At 44.0% G+C, this 14,237-nt stretch overlaps 1 protein-coding gene, 1 long non-coding RNA gene and 1 pseudogene across 2 annotated transcripts; all 3 read left to right on the top strand.

Moving 5' to 3' along the window:
- The first annotated feature begins 2,194 nt into the window (after positions 1–2,194).
- On the top strand, positions 2,195–4,648 carry LOC128092489 (uncharacterized). Its single transcript, XM_052706386.1, has 2 exons — positions 2,195–3,415; positions 3,632–4,648. Exons 1-2 carry the CDS (start codon positions 2,401–2,403, stop codon positions 4,504–4,506), a joined length of 1,890 nt encoding a protein of 629 aa, XP_052562346.1. The 5' UTR covers positions 2,195–2,400; the 3' UTR covers positions 4,507–4,648.
- A 2,907-nt stretch (positions 4,649–7,555) lies between these two features.
- Positions 7,556–8,377, top strand: LOC120431141 (uncharacterized). The gene is made up of 2 exons (XR_005607810.2): positions 7,556–8,145; positions 8,224–8,377. It is a non-coding gene; the product is annotated as an uncharacterized LOC120431141 (long non-coding RNA).
- Positions 8,378–8,729: 352 nt separating this feature from the next.
- On the top strand, positions 8,730–10,420 carry LOC120431132 (60S acidic ribosomal protein P2-like; annotated as a pseudogene).
- Positions 10,421–14,237: the final 3,817 nt, after the last annotated feature.

The following is a 14,237-nucleotide window of genomic DNA, read 5'->3' as shown; positions in this document are numbered from 1 at the left end:
TTAAGATAATTACTAAACTTACCACCGAGGGGCGTGACATTGGCCTTAATGTATTATTTTTTGCATTTAATTAATTAAGGAATTAAATTCCTCGCGTTATTGGATATTTGACAGCTCCACACCTGCTTTGAAAACATTGATTTGCCTCGTGTCGCTTTCGCTCGCACAACTGTCAAGTGTTTGTGTTTTGATTTAGTTTCAGGGGGGAAAATGCGTCGCTGAGTATTTTCGATGTCGCGGCCACAATTCTTTGGCTTCTACCAAGGCTTCGACACGCATCTTCCAGTGGAGGATTGCGGAAACGGATACATCAGCGCTACGCCGGATGATTTGGAGTACGACGCTTTGAACGACTTGGAGGATTTTGTCCGGTTTGAGCAGAGGGAGGCGAGTTGCAGCTGGATCTGAGCGTGTGGATGATGCCAAGCATGCCGGAAAAGCCGAGGCCGCAGCATCCGGTGCCACGTCCGGCGATGCAGCAGCATCATTCGCATGGCGACGATGCAACAGCAGCAGAGGATAGGCGGGGAGACAAGTAAGAAGGGAATTTTTGAACGATGGGAGATTTTTGATTAATTTTATGTTTGTTTTAGATGGTTCGAGCTGAATACGAACAAACAGACCGATGCCCCGCCGCCGGAAGTTCCCAAAAGTTTCCGCCATTTCTACATCTAGGAATGGGAGAGCTACTGGAATTCTAACCAACGGTACAGGAGGATCAGCAAAATCATCCACGTTATCATTAACGGCAGCAGGGTCAGCATCGTAATCAGCAGCAGCAAAAACCGCAAATTGCCAACAGAACCAGCAGCAAATGCAGCACCATCATAGCAAGCTGAATCGCTCCGGGAGTACGATGGGACAGCGGGACAACGATGGCTGCTGGGGATTCACAGCTTACTACAAACAACGATTTCTGCTGTTGAAAATTGAATTTAATTTTCAATTTGTAATTATTTAACAAATACAAGTAATTTAGACTTTAGTTTATATTTCAAAGCACGATTTCACAATTTTATTATTAGCACTAGTATGCCGGCTATCGACAGTCGATCTGTTGAAGGGACGATTCTGGGACAGCGGAGTCACGCCATGCTTGTACATTTTATTTGGGATCGGAATAAGGAACGCGACCGTATTTCCGGAACTGTCCGGCCGCATGCCATCTAGTCGCATCCGTTCATGACAATCGGAATGGCGTTCTTCTGGACCGTAGTCGACAGGTCGTAGTTCGCCAGCTTGATATTATTTTCGATTTTTTCGGTCATCGAAAGTGCTGATATGGGGCGGAACGTTCTCGCCCATCGCCTCCACGGGAATATCTTCGTACTTGATAAAATTTATATCGGTTTAACCGTGTAGGAACAGTCACCCATCACCTTCACCCCCGTTGGCCGGAGGCTCCTGCCAACGGTCGTTCTCCGACTGACGGTTATCACGAAAATCTCCCGAGGGTCATTGATCCAGTTACTGATGGTGCTGCTGCTGCGGAACATCATCGTTAAACAGTTCGCCGACGGCAAGGGTGCCACCACCATTTCCCGGAAACTTCTGGGATGGCAATTGATCCTGAAACGAGTTTCAATTGTATACACAAAAAAGGGGGTTAACCTGCCGGATTGTGCTACGTTTCAGTTGGTTAGTCAGAAGTTGGTGACACAATCACCTGCTGCAACCAAACGCTCACCTGGGAAGATAGCTCCTGCTTCAGTTGCAGATGCTGATCTGGGTGTCCACCACCGCCATTGCCGTCGTGATTGTTGTAGCCACCACCTTGTTTATTCTTGCGATCGATGAACCGGCTACCGCCGCCGCTTCAACTATCGAAGTAATCTCCGCCGCCGGAATGTCCACCGGAGTGATCTCCGCCATAATCGTAGACCGACTATTCGACGACAAAAAAAATTACTCCAAAAACAACAACAACAATCAATGTCGAACTGTCAAATCAATGTGGTGTTAAAAGAGGTGACAATGTTTTGATCGTAAACAATCATTAATTTTTCGTTAATTTGTTAATTTCGGCAGTTAATTAATTAATTTATTTAATTTTTTACCTTTGTCGCGCCCCTCGCTTACCACAGATATCTTTTGGTAATTTTGAAAGTTGTCACATTTTATTAAAAATCATTACAATATACTTTAGGCATCATATTACAATACTTATCCATCTAATACAATGGTGAAAGTGTTAGGTGGCAACCGCGAGCAGCTTGGTGGCAACCGCTAACAACTGCATGACAACGATCATAGGACACCGGCAAGGTGTCACCAGAAATAATTTTCATTCCTACCTCAAACCTGTTACAATAAAGACCGTTTATTTAAAGCTCCGCCTTTTAGGTTATGGGCCCAGGTCACGTTTTGCACTGAAGAAGTTTTTCTCAAGAAATTCCGAAGATGGCTGACGAGAAAATTTGGCTGCTAAACGGGACGAACTACGGAAATTGGAAATTCCGGATGGAGGTCCTGCTTGAGGACAAGGGCCTGCTGCATTGTGTTCAGGCGCCCTTGGACCTGGCGGGACTGGCGGAGTTGGAATCGGACTCGGCGAACGATAAGCAGAGGAAGCGAGCGTTGCGGGCGGAACGGGTGGCCGAAGATCGGAGCTGCCGGAATCTGTTGGTCAACCGGATTGCCGAGGACCAGCTCGACCACGTGAAGGACGCGCGGTCGGCCAAGGAGACCTGGGACGCGCTGCGCGACGTGTTCGAACGCGTCGGAATCGCTGGAAAGCTCTTCTTGAAGAAGCAGTTCCAGGAGTTACGGCTGGTGGAGGGCGGCGATGTTCCGGCTTTCCTGCTCCAGTTTGAGAAGCTGCTACGCGAGTTGAAGACGGCCGGGGTCAAGCTGGAGAAGGAGGATATCGTTTGCCAGCTGCTGTTGGCCCTGCCGAGATCGTTCGACGCGCTGATCACGGCGGTCGAGACGATCGAGCCAAAGGACTTGACGCTCGAGTACGTCAAGAAAAGGGTCCTGGACGAGCAGGTCAAGCGGAACGCGCAAGCTGCCCCGCAGGATCCAGAAGATGGAGGATTGGGTGAGTCTGTGTTTGTCGGCAAGAGACGGGAGATCAGGTGTTTCGGCTGCGGCCGGCCCGGTCACAAGCGAGCAGACTGCCCCGATGGACGATCGGACGAAAGGGAGCCAGAATTCAAGTCCGGCAGGTTTGCGCGAAACCCGAGAAGCGGAGCCAACGTGACGACCGAAAACGAGATCGCGTTTGGTGTTGCTACGGACAACGCTGGTGTTTTTTCGACGTCGCCTGCTGCGATGAACGGACGAATTGAGTGGTACCTGGATTCCGGAGCAACGGCTCACATGGTGCGAAACAAGTCGCTCTTTGCGGAGTTGCGACCATTGGATCGGAAAGTGCGGATTGCTGTGGCCAAATCTGGCCAATCGCTGGTTGCAGAGTCGGCCGGCACCGTGCGGGTGAAGATGCTACTGAACGGGAAGTGGCTACATGCAGTAGTCAACGACGTGCTGTACGTGCCGGAGTTGCAGTGCAATCTGTTCTCGGTGCGGCGGCTCGAGGACATCGGCATGGAGCTGAAGATCGCCGGAGGCGTCGTTTCCATCGAAAAAGGTGGACGCGTGGTGTGCCACGGTCGGCGATCTGGCCAATTGTACGCGCTGGATGTTTATCGGAACGACGGAACTGGTGGCACACGTGCTACTGCGATGGCATCCAAGAACGACGATTACGAGTTGTGGCATCGTCGGTTTGGCCATCTTGAGGAGGCGAACATGAGAAACCTCTGGAGGGACGAGATGGTGGAGAGCTTTCCCAAGATCAAGAACTGGCTAAGGCGATGCACGTGCGGGGTGATAAGGAAGTCGGACTGGAAACGCGACATGGTGTTTGACGTGCGCCGACAAGATCAACCGAAAACAGCGGGTGCTGTGATTGAACCGGTTGAGGAGGAGCCTGTTGCTGCTGTTCCAGATGGCGAGAGTGTCGTGGAGCGCTTCGCTGGTCCGTCTGAGCTACAAGACGTCGTTGCAGAGCTGACGGAAGACCAGGACGAGGCCGTGGAGGATTCGTCTGGACGACAGCAAGTCGTTGCTGAGCTGACGGATGACGAGGGCGAGGAGGAACATTCCGGCGCGCTCCCTTCGCAACCAGAACGTGACCACTGCCCAGCAGAAGGGTCCACGAGGCGCAGCGAACGGGAGCGCAGAACCCCGGGTAAGTTCCCTGACCATTGTACACAGTTTAGCAGAAGTACTGTTGGTGGCCGCATTACAGATTCCACCGAGGACGTCCTGATTGTTTGTGCATGGAACACTGAGGCAGTCCCGAAGAACCTGGCGTCGACGATTGAAGTTTTGAAGCGGAGTAATGACTTCAACCTTTCGAAGAATGGCATCAACAGTGAGTTGGAGTCAAGCGGGGCGAGGTCTACAACGTGGACCTTCAGCCAATCAAGAAGGCGATCCATGTGCCGACGAGCACGCGGACAGTTCGAAGCGCTCCGGACCAAGCTCGGACTCCGCGATTGAGCGGGGGTGTTAGGTGGCAACCGCGAGCAGCTTGGTGGCAACCGCTAACAACTGCATGACAACGATCATAGGACACCGGCAAGGTGTCACCAGAAATAATTTTCATTCCTACCTCAAACCTGTTACAATAAAGACCGTTTATTTAAAGCTCCGCCTTTTAGAAAGAACAGTAATACTCGACCAAAAATTTAGGAATCAAAAGGTATGACGAATTTGTGTTTGACTTGAAAACGTTATTACAGAAATCGTAATTTGTTTTCGTGTTCCTGAGTAGTTAAAAATTTGCGTAATTATTTCAGCATTTTTCAAATGTAATTACATTTCTGCATTGCCAAATTGTTTCGATATTACACTGAGCAAAAATCCCACGGCTTATCGAAGTGTTCTACACATGATCTGACCCTGCTGTACAGAGCACTCAAATATCAATCGCAAAACACTTGAATTTTGGGCACCAAAATATACTGTCATTTCAATAGCAAAACACTTGAGTTTGACGTGTTGCGTCACATGAAATACTATATTATATTTATTGGTTTTAAATAGCTTTTCTTTCTATAATCAATGCATGTTTGCATGTAAAAGAAATGGATTTCGATTTTTTTTTAAATAAAGAAGATGTTGCGCAATTAAATTTTTTGGCTGCTTTTATTTTCTAACAACTTGGTGTGTAAAAATTTTGTAATTTTTTTCGTGCCTGCTTCCTGGGAGGTTCCTCAGCGTCGGCGAGTGAAACACCGGTGCCGGCGGAGATGGAGGCCACTGGAGAATCTTCTTGTTGATGCGGAATTCTCTTTGGTGGAACCGCGGTGGTTCCATCGACTCAAACTGTGCCTTGACCATCCGAATGACGCATAGCTTGGCCCCTGCATCCGAATCTTGCTTCTCACTGGCACCGCTTCCTGGTTCGGCATCTGCAGCTCTTTCGCATCCTTCCTGTAAATCATACAAAATACATCCAAAAATCAAAACAAAACCCCACAACAAAAATTCTCTCCCCACTCACCAAATGGGTCCGGAAAGGAACTTTATCACAAAAGTTGGTTTCTATCCGGGAATCCGGGAGACCAAGCCCTTCCGCTGGCCATACGGAGCTCGAGCCTGAGGACGCAGTCTTGTGGCGATGCTCATCTTCACGGTTACAAACCGGGCAGGCAATTTACTGGACTGGAACATGGCGGCAGCGAACTCACGCGGTCTGCGAAAAACGAACACACCGGACGGCCAAAACTTTCAAATGAGGAAACAAAGCAAAGTCTCATGAAGCTATCGCGAAACTGCATTTCAAATCAAAACAAGATCAATTTCAAGTGTTTTCCTCATCACTTTGAATAGTTCAACACAGTGGGGCAAATTCATGAGCAAAACACTTGAAATTTTTGAGCCACACGAATGAAAATAAGGTGTCAAAAAATACCAAAAAGTCAATCGCCAAAACACTTGAATTTAATAATGGATTGGAATGATATTGAAACACAAACAAATTAGATCTAAGATGCGGTTTAATTGAATCATTCAAGTGTTTGGGCACTTGGAAAAAAAGGGTGGCGTATTTTCAGTGTAGGTAACTTTACTACCCATTTATTGTGACAAATCAGACACACCTTATATATTCGAAGAACTTTGGTGCTCGTCTTGCTGGACGGTTGACAGCTTGAACTGACGTTCATTGTGTTTGAAATTTTCACGCTTCAAACAAGTCGCTCTGTTTCTGCTGCTACTTTTTCATTCATAATCAGTTAATTTGCCAATAAACGCAGAAAATTTGGTGAAAATGTGAAAAAAAAGCTTGCTGCTCTTCCCGCTGGCCCTGCGGAAGGCTAATTTGGCTGAGATTTTACAAGTTAGCCATCTCCTAGTGGACTGAATCAACTGGAACCGGCCCTCAATGTTCTCCGCCGTGAAATCATTTTGTTTCTTCGAAACAGGTACGAATAGTTGCTGCTGGTTGCTACAAAAGTGTTGAGTAACAAATTTTTAAACAAATTTGTTTCTGTTTTTTTCAGGTTCATCAATCAACTCGGGAGTGCGAGAGCTCGAGCCTCGTTGCCGAGCCATGGATGGCGCCGCGAAAGTTCTCAATTCTTGAATGTTCTGCCCTGAAGGATGCCCAACACAGGAAAAGAAAATTTGGAAATAAATAATGCTGTGTGGAAACGCGTCTTGTTCTTATTATTTCTCGAAGGGAACCATTTTTGGGCATAGAGTTATCTACGTGCGCATGTTTTTCGTGTACGTACACGAAAAAGATTGAGGTTAAATTTTGTACCCACCAGCAAAACAAATGGTGTGCTAGTGTGCGTGAGAGCAGGCTTAGATAGCTCTATGGGCACATCTCACTCATACAGGCGCAAAAGCAAGCTACTCGCACTAATACATCAACAAACTATAAGATGAATGAGTTCACTAATACAAGAAAACAAAGTATACATGTGTTGGTGTAAAAGTGGTTGAAAAAGCTCGAATATTTCTTGCGGGTTTCCCTCTCGTATATTTTGCGTGATTTCTCACCTGTCCGTGCATGGAAGCATTTCCCACTTCTTTTGACATTTTAACATTTTGCCATTTTGACATTTTGACATTTTGACATTTTGACATTTTGACATTTTGACATTTTGACATTTTGACATTTTGACATTTTGACATTTTGACATTTTGACATTTTGACATTTTGACATTTTGACATTTTAACATTTTGACATTTTGACATTTTGACATTTTGACATTTTGACATTTTGACATTTTGACATTTTGACATTTTGACTGTTCGACAATTTGTCAATTTCTCGGGTGAGTTTTCAAAAAGCCGTAAGAGCCACCGTGACCTCTTACACTAATTTTCGTTTTTCTCGAAAATGAATCAAAATATCATTTATTTTAAGTATGGGGCACTTTAAGGACGTGTAGATGAACAATCTCGAGCATTTTAAAGTTTGAAGTTACAAAAATAATAATGTCAAGATAATTACTAAACCTACCACAGATATCTTTTGGTAATTTTGAAAGTTGTCACATTTTATTAAAAATCATTACAATATACTTTAGGCATCATATTACAATACTTATCCATCTAATACAATGCTGAAAGAACAGTAATACTCGACCAAAAATTTAGGAATCAAAAGGTATGACGAATTTCTGTTTGACTTGAAAACGTTATTACAGAAATCGTATTTTGTTTTCGTGTTCCTGATTAGTTAAAAATTTGCGTAATTATTTCAGCATTTTTCAAATGTAATTACATTTCTGCATTGCCAAATTGTTTCGATATTAGGTAACTTTACTACCCATTTATTGTGACAAATCAGACACACCTTATATATTCGAAGAACTTTGGTGCTCGTCTTGCTGGACGGTTGACAGCTTGAACTGACGTTTCATTGTGTTTGAAATTTTCACGCTTCAAACAAGTCGCTCTGTTTCTGCTGCTACTTTTTCATTTATAATCAGTTAATTTGCCAATAAACGCAGAAAATTTGGTGAAAATGTGAAAAAAAAGCTTGCTGCTCTTCCCGCTGGCCCTGCGGAAGGCTAATTTGGCTGAGATTTTACAAGTTAGCCATCTCCTAGTGGACTGAATCAACTGGAACCGGCCCTCAATGTTCTCCGCCGTGAAATCATTTTGTTTCTTCGAAACAGGTACGAATAGTTGCTGCTGGTTGCTACAAAAGTGTTGAGTAACAAATTTTTAAACAAATTTGTTTCTGTTTTTTTCAGGTTCATCAATCAACTCGGGAGTGCGAGAGCTCGAGCCTCGTTGCCGAGCCATGGATGGCGCCGCGAAAGTTCTCAATTCTTGAATGTTCTGCCCTGAAGGATGCCCAACACAGGAAAAGAAAATAATTTGGAAATAAATAATGCTGTGTGGAAACGCGTCTTGTTCTTATTATTTCTCGAAGGGAACCATTTTTGGGCATGGGCACATCTCACTCATACAGGTGCAAAAGCAAGCTACTCGCACTAATACATCAACAAACTATAAGATGAATGAGTTCACTAATACAAGAAAACAAAGTATACGAGGGGCGTGAAACTGGGCTTAATGTATTTAATTTGCGCATTTAATGTATTAAGGAATTAAATTCCTCTTGTCAACTAACATTTGACAGCGCCCAACCTGCTTTGTCGAAAACATTGATTTGTTTTGCGTCTCCTTCGCACACCCGCCTGTCAAGTTTGTTTTGGTTTTATTGTTGAATTTGATCTTGGTGAAAAATGTGGCGATGCCGGTCAGTATTTTTTGTTTGAAATTTGTTTTTGGAAGGAATAAGTAAATTTCTCGGTAAATTTAGATTGCTAGTAGGTAGCTGCAAAAGGTGGTACATCGTTCGCCGCAGTTGCGCAGTTTTCGAAACGCCGGTCGGTCGGTATTGAAGCTGACTCAACCCGCATCACCAAGGAGGTCATCGAGCTGAATGGCAAGTCCGTCGAGTAACTGATCGCTTTCGGCCGCGAGAACCTGTCCTCGATTCCGTCCGGTGGTGCTGTCCCGGCCGCTGCCGCCGAGGAGCAGAAAGAGGAAAAGAAGATGGGGGAGTCCGATTTCGAGGACGATGACGACATGGGCTGCGGTTTCTTTGAATAAGGGATTTCCCCGTGGCCACATCGCCGGACTGCTGCTGGCGGTTGCACTGGCCTAAAGACGGCAGGACGGAACTGTTCCGTGCAGTGGTTCCGGAAGTGTACAAATTATTTATTTCTACGAAATGCTAAAAGAAGAAAGAAGGACGATGGCCGTACAAAAAGGGCAATAATTATTTGGTTTTTTTATTCAGCTGCTTTGTTGGTACTTTTGGCATTGAGTTGTTAGAGTTTGAAACAATAAATAAAGAATCATCTGCTTGTTTTTATGCTTCCCACGATCAGCAAGTTCGCTGGTCCATCCATGTTTCCGCCGGCATGGCGATCAGCTGGGATGATTGTTGAGCGTTGGAACTGGAGTCGGTTGCTTCGGAAGTGGCTCCCAATGAGACTCTCGAGTGCGCGACAGCCGCCGGTACCGGTTCGACCTTGGACGAACTTCTAAACTCGGGTTCCATCTCGGCGGCGACTGCCACCGGAATTCTTCCTCCACTACTTCTGAGAATGTTCGGCTCGCAACGATTTCTAATCAGATAAATCAACTGCGGTGGCCACTACAACTTCGGCTGGGGTATTACTTCGTGGGGAAGGGGTTTTGTTGTGGAGCTGCTGCTGCTCATGGAACTTTCGCGATAATATGATGGCCGGATTGGAGTGGGTTTGAGAGACGTGGATTTTGAGTCCGCTCGACGACTACTCTTGCTCAGGGTGGTCAAAGTAGACGTCGACTGGGTGGTAGGAGAGCTTGTGATGACAATCTGGCCGACGCTGCTGGCTTGAACGAGTTGTGATCCGATATCAGGGTTGGTGGATGGACCGGGGATCGGGTCCCGTTTGTCATAGGTTCGGTGGTGGAAATCAGCTTTAAGCCATCGTTCGGAAGTAGCGCCTCTGTTCATCGCTTGCTGTTGGAGGTCATAGAGATGGTGCTGTCTTCTAGTAGCTCCCTGTCGTCCATGGCAATCGGGATGTTGTCAAAATCGAACTTGTTCCCGTCGGGAGGTACCCGGTGCGCCAGTCGCAGAAGACGACGAGCTTCCAGCTGATTGGAAACCCTGATGATTCTCTGTACTGGTCAGCTGCAACAGGTCTCCTGAACTCGATGACCGTTTCCAACGGATCCCTCGTACGGGCCAGTTATTTTATTTTTTTTTTTGAGGAAAACAATTTTCCACCAACGCAACAACAACAATCACGCGCGATGTCGAACTGTCAAACGTCGTCGGTCAAATCAATGTGGTATAAAGAGAGGTGACGATGTTATGATCGTAAACAAAAGTTAATTCGTTAATTCCTGCAGTTAATTAATTAAATGTATTTAATTTTTTACTATTGTCGCGCCCCTCGAAGTATACATGTGTTGGTGTAAAAGTGGTTGAAAAAGCTCGAATATTTCTTGCGGGTTTCCCTCTCGATTGTGCGTGATTTCTCACCTGTCCGTGCATGGAAGCATTTCCCACTTCTTTTGACATTTTGACATTTTGACATTTTGACATTTTGACATTTGACATTTTGACATTTTGACAGTTTGACATTTTGACATTTTGACATTTTGACATTTTGACATTTTGACATTTTGACTGTTCGACAATTTGTCAATTTCTCGGGTAAGTTTTCAAAAAGCCGTAAGAGCCACCGTGACCTCTTACACTAATTTTCGTTTTTCTCGAAAATGAAACAAAATTTCATTTATTTTAAGTATGGGGCACTTTAAGGACGTGATTGTAATCAACAATCTTGAGCATTTTAAAGTTTGAAGTTACAAAAATAATAATGTCAAGATAATTACTAAACCTACCACAGATATCTTTTGGTAATTTTGAAAGTTGTCACATTTTATTAAAAATCATTACAATATACTTTAGGCATCATATTACAATACTTATCCATCTAATACAATGGTGAAAGAACAGTAATACTCGACCAAAAATTTAGGAATCAAAAGGTATGACGAATTTCTGTTTGACTTGGAAACGTTATTACAGAAATCGTAATTTGTTTTCGTGTTCCTGAGTAGTTAAAAATTTGCGTAATTATTTCAGCATTTTCCAAATGTAATTACATTTCTGCATTGCCAAATTGTTTCGATATTAGGTAAGTTTACTACCCATTTATTGTGACAAATCAGACACACCTTATATATTCGAAGAACTTTGGTGCTCGTCTTGCTGGACGGTTGACAGCTTGAACTGACGTTTCATTGTGTTTGAAATTTTCACGCTTCAAACAAGTCGCTCTGTTTCTGCTGCTACTTTTTCATTCATAATCAGTTAATTTGCCAATAAACGCAGAAAATTTGGTGAAAATGTGAAAAAAGCTTGCTGCTCTTCCCGCTGGCCCTGCGGAAGGCTAATTTGGCTGAGATTTTACAAGTTAGCCATCTCCTAGTGGACTGAATCAACTGGAACCGGCCCTCAATGTTCTCCGCCGTGAAATCATTTTGTTTCTTTGAAACAGGTACGAATAGTTGCTGCTGGTTGCTACAAAAGTGTTGAGTAACAAATTTTTAAACAAATTTGTTTCTGTTCTTTTCAGGTTCATCAATCAACTCGGGAGTGCGAGAGCTCGAGCCTCGTTGCCGAGCCATGGATGGCGCCGCGAAAGTTCTCAATTCTTGAATGTTCCGCCCTGAAGGATGCCCAACACAGGAAAAGAAAATAATTTGGAAATAAATAATTCTGTGTGGAAACGCGTCTTGTTCTTATTATTTCTCGAAGGGAACCATTTTTGGGCATGGGCACATCTCACTCATACAGGCGCAAAAGCAAGCTACTCGCACTAATACATCAACAAACTATAAGATGAATGAGTTCACTAATACAAGAAAACAAAGTATACATGTGTTGGTGTAAAAGTGGTTGAAAAAGCTCGAATATTTCTTGCGGGTTTCCCTCTCGTAGATTGTGCGTGATTTCTCACCTGTCCGTGCATTTTGACATTTTGACATTTTGACAATTTGACATTTTGACATTTTGACAATTTGTCAATTTCTCGGGTGAGTTTTCAAAAAGCCGTAAGAGCCACCGTGACACTAATTTTCGTTTTTCTCGAAAATGAAACAAAATTTCATTTATTTTAAGTATGGGGCACTTTAAGGACGTGTAGATGAACAATCTCGAGCATTTTAAAGTTTGAAGTTACAAAAATAATAATGTCAAGATAATTACTAAACCTACCACAGATATCTTTTGGTAATTTTGAAAGTTGTCACATTTTATTAAAAATCATTACAATATACTTTAGGCATCATATTACAATACTTATCCATCTAATAAAATGGTGAAAGAACAGTAATACTCGACCAAAAATTTAGGAATCAAAAGGTATGACGAATTTGTGTTTGACTTGAAAACGTTATTACAGAAATCGTAATTTGTTTTCGTGTTCCTGATTAGTTAAAAATTTGCGTAATTATTTCAGCATTTTTCAAATGTAATTACATTTCTGCATTGCCAAATTGTTTCGATATTAGGTAACTTTACTACCCATTTATTGTGACAAATCAGACACACCTTATATATTCGAAGAACTTTGGTGCTCGTCTTGCTGGACGGTTGACAGCTTGAACTGACGTTTCATTGTGTTTGAAATTTTCACGCTTCAAACAAGTCGCTCTGTTTCTGCTGCTACTTTTTCATTTATAATCAGTTAATTTGCCAATAAACGCAGAAAATTTGGCGAAAATGTGAAAAAAGCTTGCTGCTCTTCCCGCTGGCCCTGCGGAAGGCTAATTTGGCTGAGATTTTACAAGTTAGCCATCTCCTAGTGGACTGAATCAACTGGAACCGGCCCTCAATGTTCTCCGCCGTGAAATCATTTTGTTTCTTCGAAACAGGTACGAACAAGAGTGTGCCACTTCAGGTTTCGGGCGCGGTGCTGGCTCGGAGACGGAACTTTTGAACTCCGAGCCAACTTTTCTGCCAAATTTGAGTACATTTGCTGAGAGTGTAACTTTTGACGTTTAGAAACTTCACGCTCATCTTGAAGTTGATTGTTTACCTTTTGAACACAGTTCTTTTGGTGGAATAAGCCATCGGAATGGCCGAATTAGATGGTGCCGGATTTTGTTCCACGTTTGCGGCTGTCGATCAAGTGGCAAAAGTGATCGGTAGCCACCGTTTAAAGTCGGGCAACACTCAAGCGCTTTTTGGTGTTATGAATCGTGTTTCAGTGGACTTCCACGGATTTTTTATATCCACTGAAACACCACAACTGTCCCCCTTCCAGAATCTGATGTTCCGCCACCAAATTTGTCCCCAGCTTCTGCAGCCAGTAGCCAGCCGTTGGTTCAGCCGCCGATGTGGAGTCCTTTTTTTAGCAACAGCAGCAGTTGCCTAAGGTTTAACCACCAGCCGCACCAAAAACACACTGGTCCGGTAGCGGATTGACCGATAAGCCGGGATTCATGGCAACTGCACCAGCAACACATTTTAATGCTGATTACGGACCTGATGGCATTATTCGCGATCGCTTCCGAAACGCTTCACATCCACAACAAGCTGGCGTAATCTGGGTTACCCGCAGAATCAGGTGCTGGAGAGGATGTTTGGCGCTGCCAACCAACACCGGCATGATCTTGGTGAACAATTCGAACCGCAGATAAGCCAAGATCTGCCGTTTCACCAGCAACAGTGGGCGGTCGCATGCAGCAGAAATGCTCTGCACGACGGAAGGTTTTTTGGAAAGGGATTACCTTTTTTAACGCCAGTGACCGTTTGTGGGGGATAAAACGAAAGAGCTAATGCGTCCTTAAATCGGACTGTAGAATAGGCTTTTTGAAGTCAATTTCGATTTGGTTTTGGTTAATCGACACGTGTTGTTTTTATACCAGTAAATTGCAATAAAACAATCCCCAATAACCCCAACCTGTTTTATTCAGACACCCGAGTTAACAGTTCATTAGTGTGTATATGTGTTGCCTCCTATCATCTAATCTTTTTGTTTTTAAATTTCTTTCCGTTACAATATTTCGTATTTTTATTACTTATAACTCAACTTGGTTAAAAAGGTTCGATTCTTCACTGACCAAACTCGAGTTCACTATCGGCGCGGAAAAAAAAATCTTCCCGCGATGGATCCACAAGGGACAACACGACCGCGCCAGGTCGTTTTTTCCAGGAGGAGTGTCGCAAGCAAGCCCACTAAGAGCC

The sequence above is a fragment of the Culex pipiens genome, chromosome 1, assembly GCF_016801865.2.
Source record: "Culex pipiens pallens isolate TS chromosome 1, TS_CPP_V2, whole genome shotgun sequence".
Classification (NCBI taxonomy): domain Eukaryota; kingdom Metazoa; phylum Arthropoda; class Insecta; order Diptera; family Culicidae; genus Culex; species Culex pipiens.
The sequence above is the reverse complement of the archived record's forward strand: the minus strand, read 5'-3'. Positions and strand labels throughout refer to the sequence as shown.